Source organism: Aythya ferina, assembly GCF_964211825.1.
Source record: "Aythya ferina genome assembly, chromosome: 33".
Taxonomy (NCBI): domain Eukaryota; kingdom Metazoa; phylum Chordata; class Aves; order Anseriformes; family Anatidae; genus Aythya; species Aythya ferina.
The window spans coordinates 1,207,278-1,233,875 of record NC_140330.1 but is presented as its reverse complement, the minus strand read 5'-3'; the positions used below and the strand labels follow the sequence as shown (position 1 = coordinate 1,233,875).

At 48.2% G+C, this 26,598-nt stretch overlaps 1 protein-coding gene and 1 long non-coding RNA gene across 6 annotated transcripts; one reads left to right on the top strand and one right to left on the bottom strand.

Moving 5' to 3' along the window:
* Positions 1-56: 56 nt before the first annotated feature.
* Positions 57-18,751, top strand: LPAR2 (lysophosphatidic acid receptor 2). 5 transcript variants are annotated; one of them, XM_084501695.1, is made up of 4 exons: positions 7,601-7,958; positions 10,677-10,776; positions 12,101-12,843; positions 16,941-18,751. In XM_084501695.1, exons 3-4 carry the CDS (start codon positions 12,111-12,113, stop codon positions 17,240-17,242), a joined length of 1,035 nt encoding a protein of 344 aa, XP_084357821.1. In that variant the 5' UTR covers positions 7,601-7,958; positions 10,677-10,776; positions 12,101-12,110; the 3' UTR covers positions 17,243-18,751. The 5 variants fall into 5 exon arrangements, with proteins under 5 accessions (XP_084357820.1, XP_084357819.1, XP_084357821.1 ...); XM_084501696.1 differs by having other exon boundaries at positions 10,670-10,776; XM_084501697.1 differs by lacking the exon at positions 7,601-7,958 and adding an exon at positions 9,009-9,296 and having other exon boundaries at positions 10,670-10,776.
* Positions 18,752-19,164: 413 nt separating this feature from the next.
* Positions 19,165-26,579, bottom strand: LOC311425728. Its single transcript, XR_014686409.1, has 3 exons — positions 26,343-26,579; positions 26,067-26,173; positions 19,165-20,235 (listed from the first exon to the last, which is right to left on the bottom strand). It is a non-coding gene; the product is annotated as an uncharacterized lncRNA (long non-coding RNA).
* Between the last annotated feature and the right edge of the window lie 19 nt (positions 26,580-26,598).

The window sequence follows — 26,598 nt, the reverse complement described above, 5'->3', positions numbered from 1 at the left end:
CAATTATTCCATTCCCTCACTGAGCAGGTCAAAGGCCCCAGGACTCCCCAAACAGGGATCGCAGCTGGGCTGCGTATGGTGCCCTCTGAATTCAATTAGGGAAATTGCAGCACCAGTTAATTTTAGGCAGGGAGTGGAGATGCCCTTTTCTAGGAGAAGCCCCTTGGAGTTTGTCATTTGCTAATCACTGAGTGTTTAATTGCGAGCAGGCTACATGAGAGTGCATCTCAAACTCAGCAGATCTCCCCCAGACTTCCTGCCCTCCAATAAAGGAGCTCTTCAACTTACCTTTATCCTTCTGAAAAGCTCAAAGCAAATAAACCTGCAAGTACCACAACTCTTAAGGGTTTTCAGGTTTTTCCAGTGAAGACTGCTGAGGGATTTACCTTTATGGTGTTCCAACAAAGCAAAGGTGAGCAAAGCAACAGGCAGCACCTTTTTTTTTTTTTTTTTAGGGAGCTCAAGGCTTTGGTCCCATTCTTGATCTTCTCTTTTCCTTCTTTAACTATTTCTTCATTTTCCATTTTAATTTTTGTTTGGTGGTGTTGCTTCTCATGACCTAATTGGAGAGGCTAAATGGAGATTAAAGCACACATGTCAGATATTTCTTAAAGTTACCCCCAGCAGGAGAATCTTTGGGGAAAAAAATAAAGGAAATAAAAGATAGTTCAGGCCATTTAATTAGCTGAAAAGAGGCTTCCTTCACAGGTGTTACCTTTTGAACCTTGACACTCTGTCACTGTTTGCATGTGTAAGAGTGACCCTAGAGCATGAAGACAAGGCCTGGGGCCTGTTTATGGCCTGAGGCTGTGATGGGGGGAATAGGGGTGGTTTGTGGGGTTGCTGCTGGTTTCCCAGAAGCAGTTTTTTTTTTTTTTTTGTTTTGTTTTTTTTTTTTTGTTTTGTTTTGTTTTTTTTCTTCTTCCTCTGGCAGGTTTTATGCTTCACAATCTGTTTTCTAAGGGTAAGAAGTATATCAGCGTTTGATGAACTGGTTACCCTTCTTCAAGTGTAAAATGAGACAGTTTTTGTTTCATTTTAGCCACCCAAATACAAGGTGGTGGGACAAGAAACTGATTTATCAGTTGGGTTCTCCTTGTGGCTCACCTGCTGCCTGCATTGAGAGGAGTCACTGGGGCATGGGGACTTAAAGCATGCCAAAATTTAGCAGTCTGTGTAGTGTGCATGTGCAATATGCCCTGAGAGCACGCGGAGTGAATGCTTCCAAGAAGATAAACTGTCACTGAATGTTCCTGTGACCAGATAGCAAACGTCTTCCTGCGAATCTGTGAGTCGAGCTGGGGTTGCTGTGTGAAGCTATTTATAAAGCAGCACCTCTGCCGTCTTCCTGAGGCTAGTTCAGACACAACTCGGGGTTGTGTTTGGGGTCTGTTATATTTGGATGGAAGGTTTCATTCCTTTAGGGTGAGAAGCTCTAAAGTTACCCTTGTGCAGGATGCTTCCTTGCCCAGTTGTAGCTAAAGATCAGTGTAGGTTATTCTGGTCTGCCTTGCTATTCCAGCAGTCGCCAGTAGGTACAAAACTTATTTTTAATTCCTTCTTTGAAGCTGTTTTGTTGTCTTGCATTACAACGGAATGTCTCACAGCAGGAGAGCTGTGTAATTTTTTTGTTATTTCATGGTGAATGAAATGATTTCTATCTATAGCTTTAACACATCTGGAGTACTGCAGGGTATAAGACATGTCAGCATCACTGCTTTCTTGTTTTATTTTTAAAAGCTGTCTTCCAACAATTAATTAGCAGATTGGATGCAGCAGAGCACTGGGCAGATGAGGTAGTGAAAAGTGAGCTGCTCTGCACCTCTTGCTGGGAGTTCATGCTGCTGGAGACAAACAGCTTTTATTTTCTTCTCTTTCTCCCTCTGCCCCGGGATGTTTTGTGATGTTCTTGCTTTTGTGACTGCCCAGAGTAACAGTACCTATAGCCATGTGGGAGCTGGGAGAGAAAGTAAGCCAGGCATATCTGATCAGCCAGAACTCACCCATCTGAAGTGCAGAAAGCAATTTGCTTTGAGAGTTTTTGCTAAAAGGCATCGAGACAGCGTGCTTCCATCCCTTCCTTTGTATTGCAGTACAGACATACCTGCAGGCATCACGCATCTTGGGACATTCAAGAAAAGCATGTGAACAGAAAGCTTAGGATGAGCTAAACCAAATCAATGTCCATCCATCCAGGCCCACAGCTTGTGGCTAGAGTCCTTTCAGGGCACTGGCTGCTTTCCCCTATCATTTATTTTAAAAAAAGACTTGTAGAGCTGTAATTCAAGCCTTGCTTCTACAGTGGGTTTCAGATACTTGGCATCCGAGGCCCTAGAGGCAGTCAGTTCTGTAGGTATCTTATACAACTCTCTTGAAGCCAGTTTATTTCTCAGTATAAATCTATTTAACAGATGGAACCTGTAGGCTTCCTGTGCCCTTTACAAGAATGACTTAGGTCTTGCTGCAAGATAAATGTTCCTTTAACTTTCTTGTTGCTTTTGAAGCCTTCGCAGCAGAAAAAGGCATGGGAGCAAGAATGGAAGTAATCTTGCATTAGAAAAGTGCTTAAAGGCTAAAGGCTTCATAAAATTAGAAAAATGCCACCAAAAGTGATCAGGTCAGGATCTGTCCTAATGAAGGCTGCTCTGGGCTGCTAGCAGAGGGAGCTGCTGATTATAGAGCTCCTGATGCACCAACAAAGGGGACTTTGCATCGTAGAATCCACTTTGCTGGTCCTCCACTGCTGAACAACTATTTGTGGGAACCCCATCAAATTAAAATGATCGGTGTTGGGCTCCTTTGCTTACGGTGTTCATTTTCAGGTGTTAGCAGCTGCACTTGCCAAGTCGTCTGGGCACCAAAAGGGTCACGAACTTGCACTTTATTTTATTTATAAAAGTAGGGCTGTTGCAATCTGTGTCTGTTACATGACCTCACTCTTGTGGGAACTGATCCTTAAGAAATGCAAGATGCGGTAGCATGGTTCAGTGCATCGACAAGGCAACTGTGGGCATAATTAAATATCCCTGGAGTGATCTGAAACCTTTACTGAACTGGGGAAAAGCCACGTTGCCTTCACCAAGGATCCGTTTTGACCAAGACCACCCCAAAGGCAAGCTCGCAGGAGGAAGTCACACGTCTTTGAAGAGGCGGATTCTCCCTTTCCTTGCTGGGGGTAGTAGTTAAGTGTCAGTCCCTGATGCTCTTGCTTGAGATAAAGCTGCAGTTGTGCTGCATCTGCTTGTTCTCTAGCTGGAGGCTTTTCTGAATTGGTTTTGTGTTTTTTTTTCCTCTCCAGACTTAAGCAGAAAGGCATGTTAAATGCTTTTTATGACTCTCCAGCCATAAGCTGCAGGCATCCGACATGAAACCAAGTGGAGACACGGGGGAAGTGGGTTTTCAGAAATAATCCCTGTAAAAGCAAAGGCTGAGGCATGTGGAGCTGGAGCGCCTGTAAAGTTCCCTGACTCTTCTGGCGAGTGCCAACTAAACCGGGAGGCTTCATCCTGCTGGGTGCCAGCCAAGGTCAGGGTTCAGAGCAAGGCAGGGTGCAGCCTCCTTGCAAGAGGAGACTGAGCTGGGGGCTGTCTGCGTGTGGCTCACGGGAAGGGAATTTCCATCCAGTTCTGTTTTTATTGACAATAGTGCGAAGCGCCAGATGAAATTATCTTTGGGCGAAGATGAGGCCGAGTCCTGCTCCATAAACACAGCATCCTGACTCGATTTTAACCTCGCTGTGGCTTCTAATGATGTGACATCATGCAGGGGCCAAGCTATTCTTTCTCTGAACTGCTGCTTCTGCCTTCAGCGTTGCTTGTCTCTGTGCAGGATAATCTCCTTCTTCCTGTGTGAATTAGGAGGAGCAGCAGCAGAGGGGCCCCTAGACCATCCCGACTCCAAACAAAACACCACTGCAAATAACCCTCTCTTCCCTCCCTGCCCTGGTTTCTCTCCACTGCTGCAGAGCAAATGTTTTCATCTTGGAGAGGGCTCGAACAGGCAGTAACTTGCAGGCAGGAGGAAGCTAGCCCTACGCGCACAAAACCCATTTCCAGGATAGTTACCTGGCGAAGGTAAGAGGGATGTTTTGCCAGGACCCAGGCACATTTGAGAGAATATCCAGGCTGCTCTTTCTCCATCTTGCTTAACAAGGCAAATGTGGCAAGGTCCAACGCTATGTTTTGCTTCGGAGGTCTCCCCATGTAAATTTAAGGTGTTGCCTATGCTATAGAAATGCCCTGATTTGAAATATCAAAACACAGCCAGGGCAAACCTCAGGGAGGTGGAAGGAGGAGGAGAATTTTCCTGGTTCGCTGTGATTTGTCCTGCAGCAATTGATTGTAAGTGGTTGTGAACTTGCCAGAGTGAAAGAAAATTCCTGGTGTGGGCACTGCTTTTTTTTCCACACCTTTGTTGAAAACTCTTCTTTGATGCTGCAGGCTTGCAACCACGGCTCTGCTCCACCTCGGAGTTGGCAGCATTTCAGCAGCAGTGGGTGTTATGAAATTCCTGCATTTCTAAGGCTGATGCACGCGCTGCTTCCCAGCGAAAGATGTGGCTGTGAGCTGAAGCTGTAGGAACCATGGGGTGGTTTTATTGCACTCCAGGGAGTGCTCCTCACTGAGTTTGGGAATCTCTGGGCCAGTTGGGACTTGGAGGTATTAATTTGAGGAACTGGTTCTCTGTAGAGAGCTGCTGGGGGGGCTGAGGGAAAGGGGGGAATGCTCCTTCCAGGAGGTTTTTAACATTCCAGGGATTCCAGGAGAGGGGTCACAGAAAAGAGGAGGGGAAAAAAAAACCTTCAGATTGTCATCAACAGGAGCGGTCACAGCTATGAGGCTCAAAGAAAAAGCTTGGCTTGAAGTCTGTTTGAAAATGCAAAATCTACAAAAAGCAATTAACTCTGCTTTGAAAAACAGAAGTGTAGTAACGGGGAGGGAAACGTCTGACTTCAGAAACATTTCTCTACCGGTTCTCTGCTGGGCACCAGGATGTGATCGGATCTGCGGGCTGCATTGAGATCAGGTTACTGTGCTCGAGTGGCCTTTCTGCTGGTGGCGAGAGGCTGCACAAGGCTCCGAGAGCCCCTTCTGGATGGGGAAAAACAGGAAAACTCCCAGAGTGATGGGAGGAGAAAGGGGGTTACAGAGGGGCTGGATGTGATGGGTGTCTCGTCTCCTTGGTCCTGTTTGTGCTCACTCCAGCATGTTGTTGCTGGGAGATGCCTGAGCTCAGTCCTGAAGCAGTTGCACAGCTGCAAAAGCTGGCGTGAGGCTTTCAGGTGTGCTTGATTTTGGAGGTAGCAACCTGGAAGGTGAGCTTGTGCAGGGTTTAGTCAGCTAGGTTAGAGACACACAATAAATTTGTCTGTTAAATATCCCCCAAATCTGAAAATAGACTCCCTGTTTTACTGTTATGCAACAAAGTTTTATTTTTTCTTTATAACTAGACAAAACCACTAAAAAAAAAAAATGCTGTTAAGGTCCGAAATATTCCTTCACCTCCATATGAAAGCAGACACTGTCTGTGACAGGCTTACACAAGCCCTGGCCTGATCCAACCTGGCATTTCTTGTACCCCACTTTGTCCTGGATCTGGCGTGTGTGGGGCCAGAACTGCAAACGTGCTCCTGACCCTTTGTCAGCCCTTGGTGCTGCGAACCTGCTGGGTCTGTCTGACGTGCTGGGCTATTGTGGCGGATTGTTGACACTTCAGTTGAAACCAGTTATGCTGGGCCGCTTTCCTGATTGCTCTGGGTGTTTGATTGTTTATGAGAACATCGCCTCCAGAGCGCTCGGTGAGTGCCAGTTTAACCTGAAAGCCTGCTGCCATCCCACTCGGCAGCTGCAGCGCGGGGATTGCGCTGTCTTGATGCCTCTGCTGCTGCCAAAGGGCTGCCCCAAGCTGGGTTCTGCTTCTCTGCTGCTCGTTCTCTGTTGTGGCAGGTTGGATCAGAGGCTTAAACCCACTGCTGGCAGCACAAGGGCTGGAGCAGACCAAAGGAAGGGCTGGGGATATGGGGGGGGATCCTTTACTCCAGCTTGCACTTGCCTCTTTGGTCTTAAAGCCATCATGCAACCAAATGGCTAAGAAATGCCTTGGGGGAAAGTGGAGGATCAGCCCTGTGTCACCTCAGCCAGTTCACACAGAATCGTAGAAATCATTTGAAATGACTTCTTGTACCCACAATATTGTCATAAATCCATGACCAAGGGGTCTAGCTACAGCGAGGATTTCTGGCTCCCCGTGTCAGGTCCTGACTTCTCGGTTCCTTGGTCGCTCCCTGCTATGAGAAAGCAAATCTGTTAAAATTCAGCGATTCCGGGACAGGACTCTGGGTCATTCATGCAGCATTCTGCTGCTTCTAAAGCGCACGTAGAAATCTTGTGAGAGGCCCTGTGCCTGGTGCTGTCTTGTGGCTTGTGTTGCCAGTCTGAAGGTGCAGCATTTGTAAGCAGGTGGCAATGATCGGTTCCTTCAGGGTCTTTTTGTGGCCTGCATGAGCTTTCTGGCATGATTCTGACCTTTGGTGGCTACAGGGCATAGAGACAGAATGGAAGGGGAGCTTAGGGAGCTTGGTGCCATTTTCAGCTTCTGTAGGGCTCCATAGTTGCCCCTTTGATATCTCAGTCTGCCCCATTCCATCTTTTCCTCTGCTAGTGCTTGTACTGACTTGCTTCCACTTCTTGGCTGTCCTCTTCTGTTAATGATTTCTTGGATCCTTGGCCTTATCTCTTTCCCCTTTTGTGTTCAGCTCGCTTTGTAAATCTCTGCCTGCCTTACAAAACCTTACTCGGCTCTGCCAAGCTCTACCATGTATCTGGCTGGCAGTAGATTAGGGTTGAGTTTGGAGATAACATTGTTCCTTGGGGAACAGACGATGGTAGGAGGAGGGTGGGAGAATAGGAAATTGGAGCAGAATGGAAATTGTTGGGGCCTTTTCAAGAGGTGTAAATCAAAACGAGTGTGTCGCAAATCTCGTGTTCTGTGTTTTGTTCATAACTTACACAGCTACGGTTTGGTAGCACGAAGTGTGCTGTCTGTCTTACCTAAGTGCCATACAAATACAATCTTGGACAGTCCTTGACGTAGTAGGAATGTGAGCACTTTTTCTAGTAGCGGCATTTTTTTTTTTTACCGACTTGGGGTAACTTTTCTTCCCCACCCGTGCCTCAGTTTACCTTCTGTCTCAAGACATCTCTTATACCCTACCAAAAAAAGCTGATGCCCCCGTTCTCATGTTCATCAAGGCTTCCTTTGTGGTGTGAGGCAAGTGTCTGCTGCAGCAGATGTGGGTGACCAGATCCTGCCTAAGCAGCACGCTGGAGACGCGTTCAGCTGTAGCACGCAATAGCACACAGCATAGCTGTGCTACGAGAACAAGACTTTGTGGTTTGGAGGCAACGCATCGTCCCAGGAACACACCTGGTTGTTCATCTGCAATCCTGCAGCGCTGCAAAGGTTTTGGGGCAGTGGGCGAGGGGAGAACAGGACCAGAGGGTGCCCGTTCCCACACCTCGCTGCTCCTCCTGCCAGCAGCGGAGCTGCCCCACCAGGCTGATGGCAGCATTTCGGAGCAGACTCGTTCCAACCAGCCCCGGGCCAGCTCCTCCAGAACCGGAGGTGCTTGGAAAATGCCTCTGAGAGGCGAAAAGGACTCGGGTTACAGCTGCGGGGTGGATCGGGGCTCCCGCAAGGGCCCGCCTAGGGGAGGACCCAAGGAGGGACGGGCTCGCAGAGCTTTCGCAAACTTGCCTTGAGAAGCCCGTGGTTCGCAGCCCATCACGGAGCGAGCTTTGCCTGAAACTTTGCTTGGAAGGCACTTGGCTCTCTGTGGCTTGGGAAGCACCTCTGTCCTCCCGAGATGGGGATCTCCTTGCTGAAGAGCTGGCCTGGTTTCCTGTGGTGGGGGGACCAATGCTAAATGTCAGGTTTGGATGCGGTGGTTGTGCTTCCAGGTAAGAACGCTCTTCTTTAGAGTAAAACCTTGTGCTGTTTATGGCTTAAATGACGACAACAACAACAAAAAAAAGCAGTGGTTTGAACATTTGGCCACAGAAATTTACATGCAGTGGACACCGGTAGAAACAAATTGGATTAGAGTCCCTGTAAGCTGACTTCCCTATCCATTGTTCTGTTTTAATCAACACTAATTGTGGTTTTTTGGGGGGAGGAGGGGACGTAAAACCAGCCATTCATTCCTGTTTGTTTCCACGCTGCGATCGATGGCTGGTGGCTTGTTCCCAAATGCTAAACGTCCTCCCAGGTCTTGAGGAGCTGAGCAGCATTTTCCACTTGTGCAAGCAGGAGGAAATGGAGAAGGGAGGACGCTTGCACCTTTACTTTCTGTGTAAAAACTCTGAGTTTTACTGTGAACCCAGAGCAGTGATTACCTGAGTTAGAAGGGGGAGAGCGCGTGTGTGTGTGTAAAACTCAGGCAGGGAGAAAAAGGCATTTTGCACTCATTTTGTGTGCTCACACAGCAGTGGTTTCTACCAAGGACTGCCTGCAGAGCCAGACTCGGTGTGAAGGGGGAGAGACTTGAGCCGAGTTTGAAGCAGTGTGGTTAGAGCAGAGGACAGGTCTGTGCATTGCTCAAAGGGCCGCTGTAGTTGTTGCAGCGTGTAGCCAGCGTTTTGTTTTACCAAGTCAGCAGTACTGCTAGGGGAAAATCTTGTAGGATCCCGTTAAAGAGTGTAAGGCCACGGATGGGGGTTGCTCGGACACTGAACAATAGGCTCCTCCAGCTCCTTTGTGCATCATGGCCCCAGCCTGCCTTTCTGTCTGCTTGCTGCTGTGGGCAGGGTGTTTCTTTCTCCTGGCCTGCTAAATTCTGATTTGCAGCATTGTCTGCCCTTGCTGCCAAGCTCCGAGGGCAGTTTTCTAATTGCAGAGTGGCAATGAGCTGGTGTGCCAGCTCCCAGGGCCTGCCACAGGCATTTACCTGTCATTTACCCCACCCAGCTCGTGGAATTGCACGGGTCCAGCTCGTGACCTCGCCACCTTTCAGAGGGATCGCAGCTCTCCGGCTTCTTGCTGTGCTCCAGCTGGGTCTTGCCTACAGAAGCGGTTCAGAAACTGTCATTAGGATTGGGAACTTTCTACACTGCTGCTTTACACATGCAGAGCACAGCTCCTTTGTGGGTTTGTGCAGCTCTGTAGTCCCCTCCCCCTGTCTGTGTACCACTGAAGTACTTGTGCAACGCTGTGAAAAAAGTTCACAATTTGGGAGCGAGCACTCAGGAAGCTGGCGGGGCACATCATAGCTGCTGAACTTCTTTTTGCAACAAAATCAGGTTGGTTTCTGTAACGTAGTGGCAACTAAAGGTAGCTTAATCTGGATTTAATCTGGTTTAAAGGTAGTTTAATCTGGATTTCATTTGTTTTAGTGTCTGCTCAGAAATCACTGAGGAAAACCCTAGATCCATCGCCATGTTATTTCACTTTGATATTGCAAAGGCTTCTTAAAGTTAACTGTGGTATGAGCTGTCTTTGTGCTGCAGCGTGCACAGGCAAGCGCCTGTGCCATGATGATCTTCAGACTCGTGTCCTGAGGGAGGGAGCATTTAACACTGCTCCCCAGCAGAAATATGAATGGGATTAAAGGGCCCTTGAAACTTGCTCCCTGCTTACGTGGGTGGATAGCGTATGGGGCGCTTTGAACTTTGATGCCACTTCAGGTTCTTCCAGCCTTCCTCCCTGGGCAATCCTTGTACGTAATCTTAAAAACAAAGTGATTTATCTGACTTCGGCAGCGGTTTCCTTTTTGGTTTGGGGTTTGTGCTTTCAAAACTGTTTTTGCAATAAGAGCGGCCTAGCCCTGGATTTCACCTAGATGATTTACACGTGGAGATGTGGTCGGTGCCTCCCCAGATACACCCTGCACAGGTGGTCATCTACTTGCCTGTGATTCACCGTGGTTGTGTTCATCCTGTTCTGAAGCTTTCCTCCCTTCCTCATTCTTCCATCGCTTTCTGCTGTTGAAACCCAAACCCTTACCAGTGGTCTGCCAAGTCTCCACGTGGTATCTCGGCAGAACCTACTTGGTTGCTTTCACCCCCCTGTGCTGAGCTTGGACCACGCTGCTCTCCCAAACAGCCCAGCAGCTTGACATCTACAGCCACCATTACCTGAAAGGAGAAGGATGGAATTACTTTACTGTGCCCCAAGTGGCCCATGGGATCGGTTGATTTCTCTTCATCCTTTTTCCTCACCAGCATTTATAAGGATATTTCCCTATTCAGCAGCAGAGATGGGATTTTTAAGCAGAGTTGTGCTTTTTTTGTTCCCATCTCATGGCAGATGTGAAGCAGGTTGATGAGGAGCCCACCAGGCAGTGGAGATCAGAAGTTTAGGAGCACAGCAGGCTTTCCAGACCCAGCCGTCCTGTTTGCACAGCTCGGTGGTGTGCGCAGGCAGGGCTGGGTGCGGTGTGGGTGATAATGAGCCAGCCTGCCCGCGATTACCTCTCCTCCCTGGTACCAGCGACAGCGTTGCTGTTGTGCCAGGAGCTGCTGCTGAAGCGTCCAGGAACACGGGGAGGTTGCTGCCAAGAGAGCAGAGGAAGATGTAATTAAGACTCCTGAACTCTGTTGCGGGTTCAGGGTGATTAAAATGAATTGTAAGTTGGTAACTGTGTGTTTTTTTTTTTTTTTTCCCCTGTCTGGAGAGGATAGCGCTCTTGCTGCATGGTCTCAGGCTTTCTCTAAAATGAGAGCGGCGGCTGAGCTCACGAGAGGACAGGAACCAGTGACTTCATGAGCAGAGCTCAGGAGGGTAAGGAAAAACGATGTCACTTTTCAGCACCTCGCGGTGCTGGGAGGAAGGAGGCTGCAGGCTGGGTCTGCCCTTCCCAGCAGGGACTGCAGCCAGCCCTGACTTGAGATTTCCAAGCCCTTGGTTAGGAAAGGAACACGAATATCTGCTGTGGGATGTAATGCTTGGGCTTCTCGTCCCTTGGGTTGGTTCACAGTGCTGCGTTTGTCGCTTTTTTTCCCACAGACAGGCAAAGATGTGTCAATTACCAGGTTTAAATTCTGACCCTAAAGCTGTAATGTAAAGCATCTTTCAGCTTAACGTGCTGCCTTGTGTTTGGTTGCCCACAGGACAGGAAGTTAAAATGTCAGAGAGGCGCGTGGGCTTTGAAAATTAAGACTTATTGTCATGGTCCAGACAAATGGCTTGCCTGCTCTTGCTCCCAGCAATGCCCAGTGCTTCAGAGAAACGTGGAAAGCCCTTCCTGAGACTTGCACATCTCTTCCTATCAAATTGTCACCAAGTATAATGAGTCCTGAATTGCAGCCTTGTTCCAGACCTGGAAGGGAGTTGCTTCCTGCACAGGTGACTTGCTGGTTGGTGTTTGGAAGCGTGGGATGCTGACCCACATAGTGGTGTGTAGCCTCGAAGTGCTGCAGCTCTTCCTGATGATCCAGCTCATCAAGACCCAGCCCTATAGCAGTACATGCAGGCTTCTTGCTGTCACTGACTTCCTTGGGCCTGGCTCTAGGTACTTTTCCACTTGGTTCTGACTTTGGAGAGGGCTCATCTGGTCTGGAAGGACCAGCAAATGCTGTGTGTAGTGGTCTTCAGGAGCAACGGTGAGGTTATATCAGCCCTGAAGCACTAAAGCTACCCCAGGCGAGATGAGATGCGTGCTTCCTGAACCAGAAGCAGCAGTCCTGGGGACTGCAACAGCTGCAGGGGCTCATTCTCCATCAGAGTTTTTTAGCGATTGACTGATAAACCTCCTTTGCTGCTGCTTTGTTTGCACATTTCTGAAGCGGGACATCTGGGACAACAAAAATAGTTTTGTCTGTCACCCCTGTGAGGCTGTGTGGGGCAGGCAGGGAGAATCTCTTATCAGATCTGGCAGGCATCTGCCGGGAGCGTTCAAGGTTTCGCTGCATCCTCAGCATGGCTTTGAGGACAGATGAGGATCCAGCTCAGGAGACGTGTAATTTTTTCTCTCTTACAGAATGTTTTCTTGTATTTGAGGCTGTTTCTGTGTGCGTCAAGGGCACTAAAGCGATGCTCAGCATCCCCTGGGCTGGTAAGAATTGTGTGGGCACGACGAGCTAACGATGCTCTGCTCCCTCCTCAGGACAGCAGCGATGAAGCACTGCTTTTACAATGAGACGGTGGGGTTCTTCTACAACAACAGCCGCAAGGAGCTGACCACGTACTGGAGGACGAAGGACGTCCTGGTGGTTGCCCTGGGCCTGACGGTGAGCGTCATCGTGCTGCTGACCAACCTGCTGGTCATCACCGCCATCATCATCAACCGCCGCTTCCACTACCCCATCTACTACCTGCTGGGCAACTTGGCAGCTGCCGACCTCTTCGCTGGCATCGCCTACATGTTCCTCATGTTCCACACGGGGCCCAGGACCGCGGAGCTCTCCCTGAAGACCTGGTTCATCCGTCAGAGCCTGCTGGACACCAGCCTGACCGCCTCCGTGGTGAACCTGCTGGCAATCGCGGTGGAGAGGCACCAGACTGTTTTCACCATGCAGCTGCACAGCAAGATGTCCAACCAGCGCGTGATGATCCTCATCTTCTGCATCTGGGTCACGGCCCTGCTGCTGGGGCTCATCCCGTCCTACGGCTGGCACTGCCTCTGTGCCCTGGAGAAGTGCTCCAGCATGGCGCCGCTCTACAGCAGGAGCTACCTGACCTTCTGGGCCATCTCCAACCTGGTCATCTTCCTCATCATGGTGGTCGTGTACACGCACATCTTCATCTACGTGAAGAGGAAGATGACGCGGATGTCCAAGCACACCAGCTTCCACCCCCGCTACAAGGAGACCATGATCAGCCTCGTCAAGACGGTCACGATTATCCTAAGTAAGTCCCCTTGCTCGAGTCGAAGCCCTGATGCTCCATCCTGGGTTTTGTGGGGCTGCAGGTGAACGTGCTTGGGTCAGGGGAGGCTGGGAATTGCCTCTCTGCTTCTCTGAAGCTGCTGGGGTGCTGGTTGGGTTTGGCTGCTGGGTAATTCAATGGATTTGGGACTGAATTTTGTGCGAGCCATGGTCGGGGCAGGCAGGCAGAGAGAATGCAAGCTCCCAAATCCCTTCTCTGGCTAGCAGAGAGAAAAGGGGCTGTTACTGATGTCATTTTTGTAACATCTGACTACATTCGTGTGCTTTAGGCAAGCAAAAAGCCCTCTGCTCTTCCACAGAGCAAGCACACAACGGTTGCACGGCACTAGAGCCCATAGACAGCCCTTATCAAGAAGGATTCATCCTTTAGAGGATGGAAGGAGGTTTGGGGCAGACATCACAAGGTGACGGGGAAGACAATGAGGGAGTTCTGTCCAAATTCCTCCGACTGTTTACTGGAACAAAGCACTAAACTTTGCTCCGATTTTTTTTTTTTTTTTTTTTTTAAGCAGCTAGTGCTGGGTCTGTCTGCTCTGGTAAATAAATTACTGGGACGTCTCAGCTCCTGGTCTGAGCGGGGTCTCCAGCAGAGTGCTAAGTGCCCACGAGTTAGCCCAGCTGGGTTCGGTTTGTAGTGCAAATAGGAGCAGATCAGTGACTGGAAGTGGTTGGCACTGAGGCTCTGCCTCTCCAAGCCATTTAACACACTCCAGATACCTAACCTTATGCGGGTATGTTCCGCACGGTGCTGTGCGTCTTGGTAGCCAGGCTACCGAGATGAATGGGTAAATGCTGCTTCCAAACACCATTCTGTGCATTTTGTCTCTGTGTAAGTTGTGCAGAGGCTTCTGTCTGCAATCCCCAGACAGCAGCGAGCGTGCGAGTGTCTCTGAAGGACACCTCTGAGGAATACTAGAGATCTAACAAGGCAGGCTGGCATGCTTGTGAGCTGATCAGCAGATCACGGCGTTTTAAAATCTGTTTTACTGGGCTAGCGATGTTCCTTTAGAGCGAAATAAAGCAACACATTTGGATTTTCTGCAACCCTGCTCGACTCTGGGCTTACGGTCACAACCCCCTGGCTTGTAAATCTTGCCTGATAAGTGCAGAATTTGCTCAGTCAGGGAAACCTCGGAGCTGCAAACAAAGACTACTCCCTTGCAAACTCCTGCTGGCAGCATCGGGCTCGGCAGTGGGGGGAGCAGAGAGGAGCAGCCTCTGCTGCTCGGTGCATCCCTGCTCGGGGGCACTTTGCTGCTTGCTGTGTCCTGTTGTAACTTGCAGGCACCGAAACTGGGGGGGGTTGTGCCTGTTCCTGCCTTCTGCGGGATGCCTCCTTGCCTGCCTTACGATCTCGCCATCTCTTGTGCGCAGCTGGGAGCTCCGGCTGCCTCGGAGCTGATCAGATGCAGTGTAGAGGGGCTAAAGAAGAATTTGCTTTTTGTTTTTCTGCAATCCAGAGCAGAGGGGAAAGCTTTGTTTCCTCCGTTTCTTCCTGAAAAGTATCCGAGGGGTCATCCCATGGTAACAGCAGGGCTGCTTAATTTTATGGCACTTCAGTCTCCTCTGGAAGAGGGTTGGCAGGGTGGGAGTGCTGGGCTACAAGGAAAAAAGCAATTCATGCTTGGTGCATCGCCTTGTTTTGGGATATCCCGTTCCTCTTATTGTCCCCGCTCCTGGCTTGGCTTGCCTGCCTTTGTCTTCTCCCTCGAGTGAGTAAAGCTTGGGTCACAGGAGGCTTGGAAAAGCTGCTGTGGTTTCACGAGGAATTTGGTGGCTGGGGCTGGACAGAGTGGGGAGGAAACTCATGTGGAAAGTTGAGGGAGAGCGAGGAGCTCCTCGGGCCTCTAGGACTCCCGTAACCCGAGGGCTTTTTCCCTTTCCTGCAGTGTTGGAAGGAAGTGACTGTTTCATACAGGTCACTCGCACGGGTAGGAACAAGAGGAGGAATTCCCCAACCCAGGGCCAACACCTTCCAGCTCAGACCTGGCGTGTGCTTGTGACTGCAGAGGGTTTTTTCCCCTCTCCCCGTGAAAGCCCTGGTATAATTCCTTCTCCACCCTAGTTCCCTGGCCTTCTGCAAACTTGGACTCTGCTCAGAGGAATGCTTTGCGCCTTATGCATCAGAGGGTGTAGCTGCTGGTGAGCGTGGAGGAAGCCGAGGGTGCGGTGTGGAAGCTGCATGCCTCCTCCATGCAAGGCAAAGTACCCGCAGCGTAGAAATCCTGCAGGTCCTGGGCACTCAGAAGCCGGTCCCTAGAAATCAATAAGAAGTTCAAGGTACATCTGGAAGGCGATGGAGAGTTTCCCACAGGCTGGTTGAGCGGGACGGGATCCCCTGATGAGTAAACTACGGGGCTGAGTTGCTGTGACCATGCTGAGGGGATTATTAAGAGTTCAGACTTCTTTTTGGCACGCTTTAGTTTCCATTAAGGAGCAAAGCAAGCAGCTGAAACTTTCTAGGTACTCCTTTTTCCCCCTTCCATCTTTAAGATTCACATCTTTAATATTCGCCTGGCTTTACTTAGTGCTGCTGGGAGCCGGTCTCTCCGGAGAATCTGGCTTTCATTGCAGATGCTGAAAACCTGGCCAAAAAAGAAAGTTGCATCACAAAACAAGCAGGTCCCTTTCCTGCGGATTGACTCGATTTAAAGGAGAAGCGTTGGACCTTCCTTCGTGACAGCCAGGCATCTATTTTACAGCTTTGCTAATTTTAAAGGGGGCAAAGCAGAGTGCTGGCTGCAAGTGCAGGGAAAGCTGCCTGGCCCAGTTGTGGTGGCTGCTGTGCTGACCTTCTGGGAGCACAGTTTGCTCAAATAAAAAGGGTTGCAGGATGCAGTTGCCTATAATCAGCCCCAAACGCTTCAAGAAACCCTGGAGATCCTTTACGTGTGCTCCCCTGGCTCTTCCCCAGTGCGGCGTTTCGTTTAATGACAGCTTTGAATTCAGCCTCTCGTTTTGGTGCGACTCCTCTGGCTGGTGTTCTTTCCCGTCTCAGATGTTTTCCAGTAAAGGGTGTAGTTGTGAAGTTCTCGGCAAGCCTGGCTCCCTTCCACCCCTTCCCAGGAGACGCAGCAGGGTGCAGCTCCCGTGCTTCAACCTTCTGCATGAGCTCCCGGCGCGCTGCTGCTGGGCGAGTGCTCCATTTACGTCAGCCTGAGAGTTAAAACCGCGACCGTAAAAAGGGATTTAGGAGCTGCGGGGCACCTCCCACTCCATGCAAAATAGCAATTAGCCCAAGAGCTGGGCAGGTGGTGGCAAGAACAGACTGAACCAGTGGTGGAGTCCATCCGGCTCAGCCCTCGCGTTGGCCAGCCCATCGCTCGGCTGTGTGTGTGGTTGTGCAAGGTGGACTCCATCGCGCTGCCCCAGTGTTGGTCACAGCTCTTCCAAAATCCCCATAAGCTGCAGGGACAGTGAGGATGACTCCGTTCAATTTGTATTCCTCTGGCTCTTCCCTAACTGTAATGGGAGAAGAAGGGGAGGCTTTCGTTACAAAGCATTTTGTTTTCCCCAGCTAGGCACGCTGAAGCCCTCCTTCCCAGGACATGTCTGAGCATTGCTTGCTGATAGGAAGTAGAGAATAATTTTCCTCCTTTTGCTTCCCTGTGGCTTGTGCTTTTCTTTGATTTTTAAGCTGTTCCTATCTCAAACCTGCAAGTTTTTTCCAATTTTCTTCCACCTCCCTCTTGCTGAGGGGGGGGAGCAGCTGTGTGGGACTTGGCTGCCCATCGGTGTTAAACCACAGCAGCACTTCATCTCCACTTTCTAAAAGCAGTGAGGGGAGAGGTAAGTCAAGCTACTTGGAAACGTTTGTGAATGAACAGGGTGGAGGAAAGGGGGGGAAGAAAAGGCAACGTCTCCATTTTCAGTAGTTTGTGGCAGAATCCTCAGGCTTCCTCCCAAGCACGAAGCAAAAATTTAGAGGGGAAAACTGGTGTTTTCCCTGTTTAATTTTTCCACTACGTAAAACACCAGTTGAGCATCCCTGTGGTGAGTGACTGGGCAGGGCCAGGAACCTGCTTTTTTTTCCTCTAACAGGGGTTCTTCTCTTCCCAGGTGCTTTTGTTATCTGCTGGACTCCAGGACAAGTTGTGCTCCTGCTGGATGGCTTGGGCTGCAAGAGCTGCAATGTTCTAGCGGTGGAGAAATACGTCCTTTTGCTGGCAGAGATCAACTCGTTGATAAACGCTATTGTCTACTCTTATAGGGACAACGAGATGCGTAGCACGTTCCGGAGGATCCTCTGCTTCATCTGTTACAGGAATTCCAAATACACACCCACGGTGGTGAAGTTAAACACCACAGACCGCAGAACACTTTCTCAGAACGGGCACTTTACCGTGGACTCCTCTATTTAGCTCTTCAGCATCGCTGCTCTGTGGTGGCCACTTTCTGGATTTAAAAAAAAAAAAAAAAAAGAGCAGAGGCTAAGAGCAACCTGCTTCTAAAGCAGTAGAGACCTCTCTGTTGTGCTCAAGCATAAATGTTTCTATAGAATGCTTGTCATCGATAAAGGACGAGGTGCTTTTAAGGAACTGCTGAATGGTGCGTTGTTTAGGACAAACGTACTTTGAGTAGTATTGTTATTAAAGACTGCTATTTCTAAAGCAAGGTTGATTTAATTTAGCAGCCTCTAGAAGCATGCTGTATGCAACGGGAATCTCGTGTGATCTCTCCGCAAGGAAAGTATTCTCTTGGTACTTCAGTATTACTGCCTTCAGAAATAGTCATTCCGGTGGTAGCGTGCTCCAAAGACCCAAAGCCCTTCAGTTTTACTCATCGCTTCCTAAACAGAGCTGCCTAGTGTTTCCCAAGAGGGTCTTATTCGGGTTGTGTTCCACACTTTTCAGGAGTCGTATTCTTCTTAAAGCCTCTTCAGAGAGGAATCTGTTTGAATTGCTTCCTGAGAAGCAGATTCCTGCTTTCCGAAGTGTCTGTTACTGAATTTCAAAGTATTCTGGGCTGCTGGAGGATGTCTTAAGAGCACCTAATTCCTCCCTAAAATGGAGAGTGGTGCTGTAACTAACTGCAGTTGTGTTTGTGTTCTGCTAAGTGATACCATGTGGTATGCACAAGTTCATTGCCTATTCATAAATGTGGAGTGAGTCATGTTCCCATTAAGCCATCTTTCTACTCACTGAAAGCCCTTTGGGACAGGTTTAGGTTAGATTCCAAGGCAATCAGTATTTTTGCCTTAGGCTATCATGTGCAGTTTGTACCTTAATATTCAACTGTGCCAATAATGTGTTAAGTCTGTTCAAATGTAGTCTTTCTCTCAGCAAAGCACCATAAGAAGTTAGCAGTATTATTTAATATCAGTGCGAGTAGGATCTAGTTTTCTGAGCAAATCCATTTGCTGCATCTGACACGCGATGTCCCTCTTGTGAGGCCACAAAGAGCAGATGCTCTGCTGGCAGAAGAATATTCGTGGCCAAGGAGCTGTAAATGCTTTTTGCAGGTTTCCCTCACCTTCACCCGGTTAAATTTTTAATGGTGTGAATGTGCCTGCATCAGTCCAAAATCTAGAGTCATGGGTTTTTGTGAGAGCGGAGAGGCTAACAGAAGGCAGTCTCTTTGAGTATTTGCGTTGAAGTCTAAACTTGGAGTTTCAGGGTTTTTTAATAAAATGGCCTGGTTCTGTCAGATGACCAGCTTCCTGATTGATCACCTCAGGTGACTTGGCAGAGAAGACAACGTACTGGAGGGATTGTTGTTCAAATGCACATGTATGGACTTTATTGCAGAACATGGTCAGGAAAGTGACTGTGTTAAGGCGACACACTCTTGGATCAATGAAAACAGCCTTGGAATATGGTTTTGTGTCCCAGAGACTCTTTGAATAAATACTTTGTCCTGGGTTTTAGAAACAAGACTTGGAATTTTTCCCTATTTCCCCTGCCTCCTCCCCTCCTCTCCCCCCTAAAGCCCTGGCTCTGGGAAAAGTGCCCTTCTCCAGTTTTGTGTTGTGATGCTGGAAGGGACAAATACCAACCTTGATGCTTGCATGCACTGTAAGGTGCTGTGTGGGGGACTGCCCTGCCACTGCTCTGCCTTCTAGGTGGGCAGCAGGGCACTGCCTGAGCGTCTTGAGGCTTCATAGCCTCCAGAAGGTGTCTGGAGATGTTATAGCCTCCAGAAAGAGACCAGGAAGAGAACTGGAGGAAGTAACTGTAGCCAGAGCAGAGGGTAAGACTACAGTCTTGGTCCTCTGTTTACAAATACCAGGCTTGTCTCGTTTTTAGAAAATGACTCACCATTAAAGTATACAAGGCACCAGGGCTAAGAGAATAGATAATGGTTTTTATTGCCAAATAATTCTAGCTTCTTTTTCCTTGGAAAAGATTGATTTGGGATATCAGGCTGTGTGTACGTGCTGCAGGTGGTCAATCTGCAGGAGCTGGAGGAAGACTAAATAGTGAAACACCTGGAAAGTTGTTACTGGGAGTGAAGCTGGGATGGAACAAACTTAGACATTTTCTCTCTGTTTCTCTGAACATCCCCAAAGCAGGAAGTGCGTGAGTCCTACTTCATGCAAAGATAATTTTTCAAATAAATACATGTCGAGCTGCTGCTGCTCCTTAACAAAGGAAAGGGGGTGGGGAGGAGAATGACTGTATGTGGGGTTAGTACTAGTCTGAACTGTAAAATGGAATTGAATTTAGTTGTGAATGAAATCTTTGTAGTGGGTGAGATGACACTTGGCTCCCAAAAGCACTGCAATTGGCTTTTATGCCCAATTGGGCCTCTAATGGGCTGCACATGTTCTTCCCTGAGGGCTTTGCTAACTAGCCTTACCTCACCCTTCTGCTGGCTGGCTGCTGAGCTGTGTTCCAGCGATGTGATCCCACTCTGACAAGTGCTTTCATGCAGGTACCCTCAACACAGGCAGACATGATTGCTGATGACTGACTCCTGATGCCTTACGATCACCATATAGAGGGGATCATATTTTTTTCCCCCAATATTTTAAATGGCTTACTTGAATTTAGCCTGATGGCCCTACTGGTGTAAGTACTAAACTCTATGCAAAGCTGGAAAGCGTATCAAGGATTTGACCAGGTTGTACCAAGCAGAACCCAGGCAAGGTCAATGCTTTTTGTATAAAAATAGTCTGATTAATAATGAAAACTGAATGTATCAGTGCAGCTTGTGCTCTAGCAGTCTTCAAAATGCATGTTTTCGGAAAGGTGAATAGAAACTCGTGAGTGTAAGGAAGAAAAAAGTCCCAAACTTTTATTGGAGCTTGCTCCTGAGTGATGGCTGCTGTGCATCAGGAATGGAGATGAAATTCTTGGAGATTGCTCTTCCTGGGTGACTTGGGACCCTTTGATTTCCAGTTGTTTCCAGCTGGCTGCAATAGACAAGAGAACAGGGAATCAGGAAGCATAGAAGCTAGCCTGGAGAATGCTGTTTTCAGTGCGATTTTGGAAAGAAATGGTGACTGCATGAAACAGAAACGATGGAAGGATTTTAACAGCCCTCCCAGCAATGAAGATGGGGGAAGCAAGAATGGGAGCTATAAATGGTGCATAAAGAACTTGCAGTGCAGAACAGGGAGGTTTAAGCTTTTCAGTGTTGTGACGACTTCTCATCCTAGTTTTGTTTTGAAACACACAGCCTGGCTTAACTGTATGGAGGCAGGAATCACGCTGCTGTGTTTCCTGCTCGCTGTTTTGTGTCCTAAACAAGAAGCTGCAGGAAAGGGTGTGGTGCTACTGATTACACGTTAATTTTCCAAACCTGCTTAGAAGACCTGAAGTATAACTCTGTCACTGAGTAAGGAAGGAGCTGGTTGCTGCCAGATTTACGGGGTAGCTCACTTGTAAAGGCATGATCCCCAGCCTTTGGTATATCTATCTTAAATGTGGTTATATCTACCTTAAATTAGCTATCTTAATACCTCTCGTGTTCAGGTAGAGAAGCTTCCTCCCCCTTTTCTTTTTAAATCGCAGTATGAAACTGCCTTTTAAGGTTCATTGCTGGTTTCATCACTTTTTTTAAAGAGGAAATCTCCCTGGAGGCTGAAATTAGCATTTTTATTTTATTTTTTTGTCAGGCATGTGATTGTTCTAGGCTTGCTTTGCATTGGGTGGGAGGAAGGAAGGGACACCTAGGAACTATTTGAAAGGGATCGAATGTGGGACAAGTGGGAACACACAACTTGATCAAAGATAGGCCGTACGGCTCCAGGAATGAGAGGTCATGCCTTGCTGACTGGTTGAAATTCCTGAAGCAAGCTGCTGCCAAAAGTAATACAGATTTTGGTGCGTGTTTTTGGGGAGGGTAACGCTGGGGACTAATACTGTAGGGACTGATAGACTTTGAAAAATTTTATTTATTTTTTTTTTGGGGAGGGGAATGCCTCCAGGAAGGGGGAAGACAGAAAAAAAGAGGGAAAGTAAGATCAATAAGGGGAAGCTGGTGATGGTGTGTTTTTTTTGCTTTTAAGGTTCAGTTCTTCCTGACCTACTGAGACATGGAAAATGGAAAATCAAACGTGCTGATGCACTTCTGCATTGGCCACGCTTACGGTTAAGCTTTCTGGAATCAGTTGGGCTCTTCTGGGTCTTGGACAATATTGGAATACCAGGGCAAAGGGGTTATTTTTAATGTGCAAGGATGGCTGGTGTGATACCTGTTGCCCCTGGTCTGCTTTGGTTTGCTTTGTGCTCCCCAGGCTGAGGACAGCAAGCACCTGGAAGCTCTCGGGGTGAATAATCCTTCCTGGCTTGGACACACGATAATACAGGTGGGAAGTGAAGCCTGCTTCCTTTCTGCAGTGGAAAGCATGTGTAGCTGAGAAAATTTAGGAAAGAAAGGTTACAACGATGGTGTAATTCCTTCCCAGGGTGTTTCTGTGAAAGCTTTTCTAGGAAAAGCACGGTGCTTTGCAGCAGTAGCTGGGTTTTGTGAATCCGCACTCCTGAACAATATGAGCAGAAAATGAGAAGAGCCCACATCTCACCTTGTCTGAAGGTTGTTAAAGCTCAGTCCAGCTTCAAACTGAGCTTCTGGAGGATGATGCTACCTTTCTAACTGGTCTTTACCAAGTTTTGTCCTTAGGCTGTGGCTGTCGCAGAGAATGTCAAGTACATCGTGACAGTGAGAGGTAAGTCTCCAAGTCATCACGCTTCAGTGCTAGCTTGAGATGTTCCCTAAATTTAGGATAAGTAGTCCTGGGGATAGTCACCAGGCTGCAGTTCCAGTCGTTGACCGGGCTTGATATTTTTGCATGCTCAGCAGCTCTGAAAATGAGGCTGCTTTTCAGAGTCCCTAGCTGTTCTGTGGTCATTAGAGTTGGTAATCTGATGTGAATGTCAACCTCGTATCCTTTAGCCAGTTATTTTCAGAGTTCTTGGCATGAGCATATTTCTTTTGACTGCTGGGATGTTCCAGGGAAATTCAGTGTTTCTAGCTGATGCTGTAAGTATTGCTGCACAAGGAGTACTTCTGGATCTGTTGCTGTTATTGTAGGATTTTTTGGATATAATCCTCTCAAAGGTGAGTGCACCATTCAAGCTGAATGATCCCCAAATTGTGTTCTCTGTGCGTACTGCACCCAGCACTGCCTGTCCTTTCACCTGGCAGGACGATCAGAAAGTTTAGGGTGAACAGAGCAAGGTCACAGCAGGTCCCAGAAGGAAGAGGTAAGGAGGAGCTCTGATTCACATGTGTTCCCCAGCAGGGAAAATAAAGCTGTCCTTTAGTTGTTCACACCCACTGGCTGATAAATCTTGTGTCAGAGTCTCCTCAGCAATGGTGACAGAGCACTCAGCTGACTCCTGCTTGGCTTGCACCCAAAAAAGAGCATTTGGTTGTGTTGTGCTGCCCCTTCTCGTGCTAGAACCAGCCTTACCCCTCAAGCATTTATCTGCTCACTGAAATCAAGGAATACACAAATCACGCCTAGGATTTCTCAGGAAGATCTGTCCTGCATTACACAAAAACGTGCCTGTAGATGTCTCTAATGCTCCAGTGTCCCTGTCACACCCTTGCTGGTCTGAGCACTCCATGGAAAAGTCCAAAGGCAGCAAGAGAATTTAAGTATTATAACCATGAGGTCATCTAGATAAGTGCCATCAACCTGTAGGTAAGAGGAACTTTCACGCTGAATTTTGCCCTGCTGTTGTTCATCACAGCACAATTTTTGGTGCTACCCAGCTCTCTTTTTTTTTAGCACTGATGCCAGGATAACTGTGGGTGGTAGAGCAAGGTGTAGCAGCAGGATCTGGGGCTGTCCAAAGCTGTCTGGCTGCTGTGCTGTTTGGGGACAGAGGAGCAGAACTGCTTTTTGGTTTTTACCTTTCTCCCTGCTGTCTGTGGCTTGGGGACCTTCGCTGAAGCAGTGTTTGCTCTTTGCTGCTGGCTGTCAGGGAAATTGGAATAATACGAGGAGGGTTCAGAGATGCATCCTTGTATCTTGGTGGTTTCTGCCGTGGTCTGTGGTGCGCACTGCAGCTCTCAGTGCTTTACTTCACTATTTGCTTGGTCTAGCTCTAAGAAACCATTTAATGCAGAGCCCAGTCAGAGCAAAACCCATATCAGCACTTGGAAATACGTCAGCAATTTGGGGCTGAAGCCCCAGGACATGCGTGGACAACCACAGGAGCAGTGTGACAGCGGGATGCAGCTCTCCAGAGCCCATGGGGATCTTTACAGAGGGTGCTTGGAAATGGTGAGTGTAAGATTCTCCTTGCAGTCACTCACCTTCCTAGTTGGAAAAGCAGCTGTCTGTGGTGTGCTGTAGCTTTCCTCCGCCGGGAGGCAATGTAGGGCAAGCTTTTCTTTCACCAAGCCTTTCTTTCACCAGGGATTATTTTCTGGTCTCTGCATGGTGCCCTTCTTCCCCGAGGAGGGGATGCGCAGCCTTGGGCAGCCAGAGGTTCCTGGAGGCTTGTACAGCCACAGCCTGCTGAGTTTGGCAGCTCTCGTCTCACCTGCACTGAGTGTTTTCCTGGAACTTGTCCCCACTTCTAGAAATGCTGGAGTAAATAGCCACTGGAGGGGGTTTGTCCACCGGGCTTGCTGAGAGCTGGATTTCATAACACGGGTGTGTAAAACTCGTGGTGCTGCTGCTCCTTGCTGCGTTAAGGGGTGGGAGCAGGCTGCTGGAGCCCCGTCTCTGCCAGAAATTGGCTGTGCTCTGGCAAAACAGACCAGGAGAGGAACCTAATGCTAAGGGTTTTAGCTTAGCCATCTTTTATCACTTACCACCTAGCACATGGGGTCTTCACAAGGCCGTGTTTTTAGGGCCAGGAGGGCACTTGCTGTGCCCCGTGAGGCTCTGACACCACTCAGAGACCAACCAAATCCCTTTGGGTTCTCTCAGTTCTTTCATCTTGCTCCTGACAAGTGCTATGCTAACAGCCAACACGCAGACCAACCACGCCACAAAGTGTCTCACGATGGCTTCATCTGGAGCAAAACTATTAGTGAGTCATAATGTCCAATACTTATTGCGATGCATCATCCACACAGGAAACTTCTGATGTAGTAAGAAAGCTTTTTTCGTTATTTTTCCTTTACATTAGATGTTCATAATGGCAATGCATCATCCCCTACCCCAGCACATGCTTCTGGCCCCAGATCTTCTCAACTTGGTACTGGTGTTCTTGTAAAACTTCCCAGTAGAAGCCCAAGAGCAGAGAGGCCAGAAGACTGAAGCTGATACTTTATGCTCTTGAGGTTGGTAGCTAGCTGGGGAATAACTCAGTGCTTTGTTGGCTCTTTTTAGTACTATGATTACTCCCAGTGCTGCCTGAGGGGCTGTGCCACCCATGCTGTTGGTGGGATGTGAGTGTAGGGGCTGGACAGCTTGTTGAGGTGGTGAGCTCGGTTCCTACAGCTTCCCTGCTGGGCTCGGGGCTGATTGAAACCTCTGGCAGAAAAAATGTTATTAGTGGAACCCAGTCCATGTGCTGGTAGATGCTGATGTTTGTATGAATGAACAGCATACAGGGATGGAGTGCAGGTATTTCCTTGCCTGTGTACGTATAACTTACCCATTTTATAGGCACTGCCCTTACAAGCAAGCCCATTCTTTGCCCAGGTGGACTCTGTGACACAGCCAGGGTCAAGTTTCCTTCCCAAACTGAGCTGCTTTTCTTTCTCCAGAGGGAGCTCATGGCTGCGAAAAGCAGCGATTGCTTGTCTAGCAGCTCATCTAATCCCATCACAACACAAACATTTGTTTGGGTTTCAGCTCCTGCTATGGAAATGCCGAGAGATAAGGCATGGATTACAGCGGGGGTGCATCTCCCTGTGAATTTTATGCTCTGTGGGTTTCAGGCTCAGTTTATAAATTGTCAGTTGACATGTGAAGTCCTGGCTTTAGTTTTAAAATGAACTCTTCCCCCACCCCCCTTTTTTTTTGTGCTGACAGGAGAGAATTCACTTGCTAATTATACCCCAGTCCATTTCCTATCGAAATGCACAGGGCGATTTATCAGGGAGCTGGAGACAGCTCTCCCTGTTCCCTTGGCTGCATCAGCAAGAACTTTTGCGAGACAATTTAATTTCTTGTCATCTTTTAATCCAGCTCCCTTTCCCCCTATAGTCAGCCTGTGAATGAGAAAAGATGGTTTATTAATCATTTTAGCAAAAGGCTGAGAAATACAGCATTTCTTCAGCAGTGCTTGCTCTATATCTCATCAGTCAGCATTCCCCAAGTACTCAGAGAGCCACAGGGTCATAAACATTCAACCCTGTGACATGGGAAAATTAGTTCTCTCCTTGTGAAAACCTGACAAGTGTGAATGCATGGAGCTGGGTTTTGCCTTCTCTGGGCTCTTAATGGGTGTTACTCAGACATGGACTTGGCCCAAGTGTTTTATGAAAGATGCTGCTTGCAATAAAGCCTGAAAAAACATATGCACGTGCTCAGCATCACAAAGCAGGGGGTCACTGTCACACTGAGCTGGGCAGGTGCCTAAGATGAGCCCTAAATCTGTTCTAACACTGGAACAGATGGAAGATCCCCACATGCTGCAGAACTCCACCAAGAAGTTGTGCTGTGGGATGATCGCTGATCATTTACACGCATCTTGGTGAGCAGGGCCAGCTTGCTGATCCCAGCTAGGGTAATGAAGGAAGGGGGGTTGACCTGAGCCAAGCCACAACCCAGGGACTTGCAGTGTTGTTTCCTCTCACTGTCATTTTTATCCCTGCTTTGCTCTTTCTCACCTGCTTTCATCCTCTTACTTCCACTGTGATGCCTTTCCAAGTATATTGTCCCTTGTTCATGATGTTCTCTGTATTATTCCACTGGAGTTTTAGCTAAAACTTCTGACCTGAAATTACAAAAGCAAAAAACATATTGTAAGGAAAAAAAAAAAAAAAAAAAAAAAACAAAAAAAACACGACATACCATTGCCATAATTAAGGCAAAAAGCCATACCATAACACTGTAAATGGGATACCATAACAATTATATATATATATATATATATATATACACACATGCACATATATAAATAAAACAGCAAGAAGCTGCTCTGTTTCTGGACATTAATGCTGATTATGGTCCAAACACCGCCCAATGATTTTTTTCAAGATAAATATACAAAGATCAGGTCGATTGAGAGTCTTATGGGGGGTTATTGTTTTCCCTTCAGATCTAAAGCTTCAGTCAGTTCAATCAATAAATGCAGCGATACGAAGAGAAAGGTAAGGCTCTGCCTGGAAACAAGACTTCATGATCTGTACGGAGGCCAGC

Bases quoted from the DNA above. Each gene is read 5' to 3' on its own strand.
- LPAR2 (XM_084501693.1), top strand. From the start codon at position 7,918: ATGCTAAATGTCAGGTTTGGATGCGGTGGTTGTGCTTCCAG. The intron at 7,959-12,100 runs GTAAGAACGCTC...CTCCCTCCTCAG, and splicing joins TGCGGTGGTTGTGCTTCCAG to GACAGCAGCGATGAAGCACT. The intron at 12,844-16,940 runs GTAAGTCCCCTT...TTCTCTTCCCAG, and splicing joins GACGGTCACGATTATCCTAA to GTGCTTTTGTTATCTGCTGG.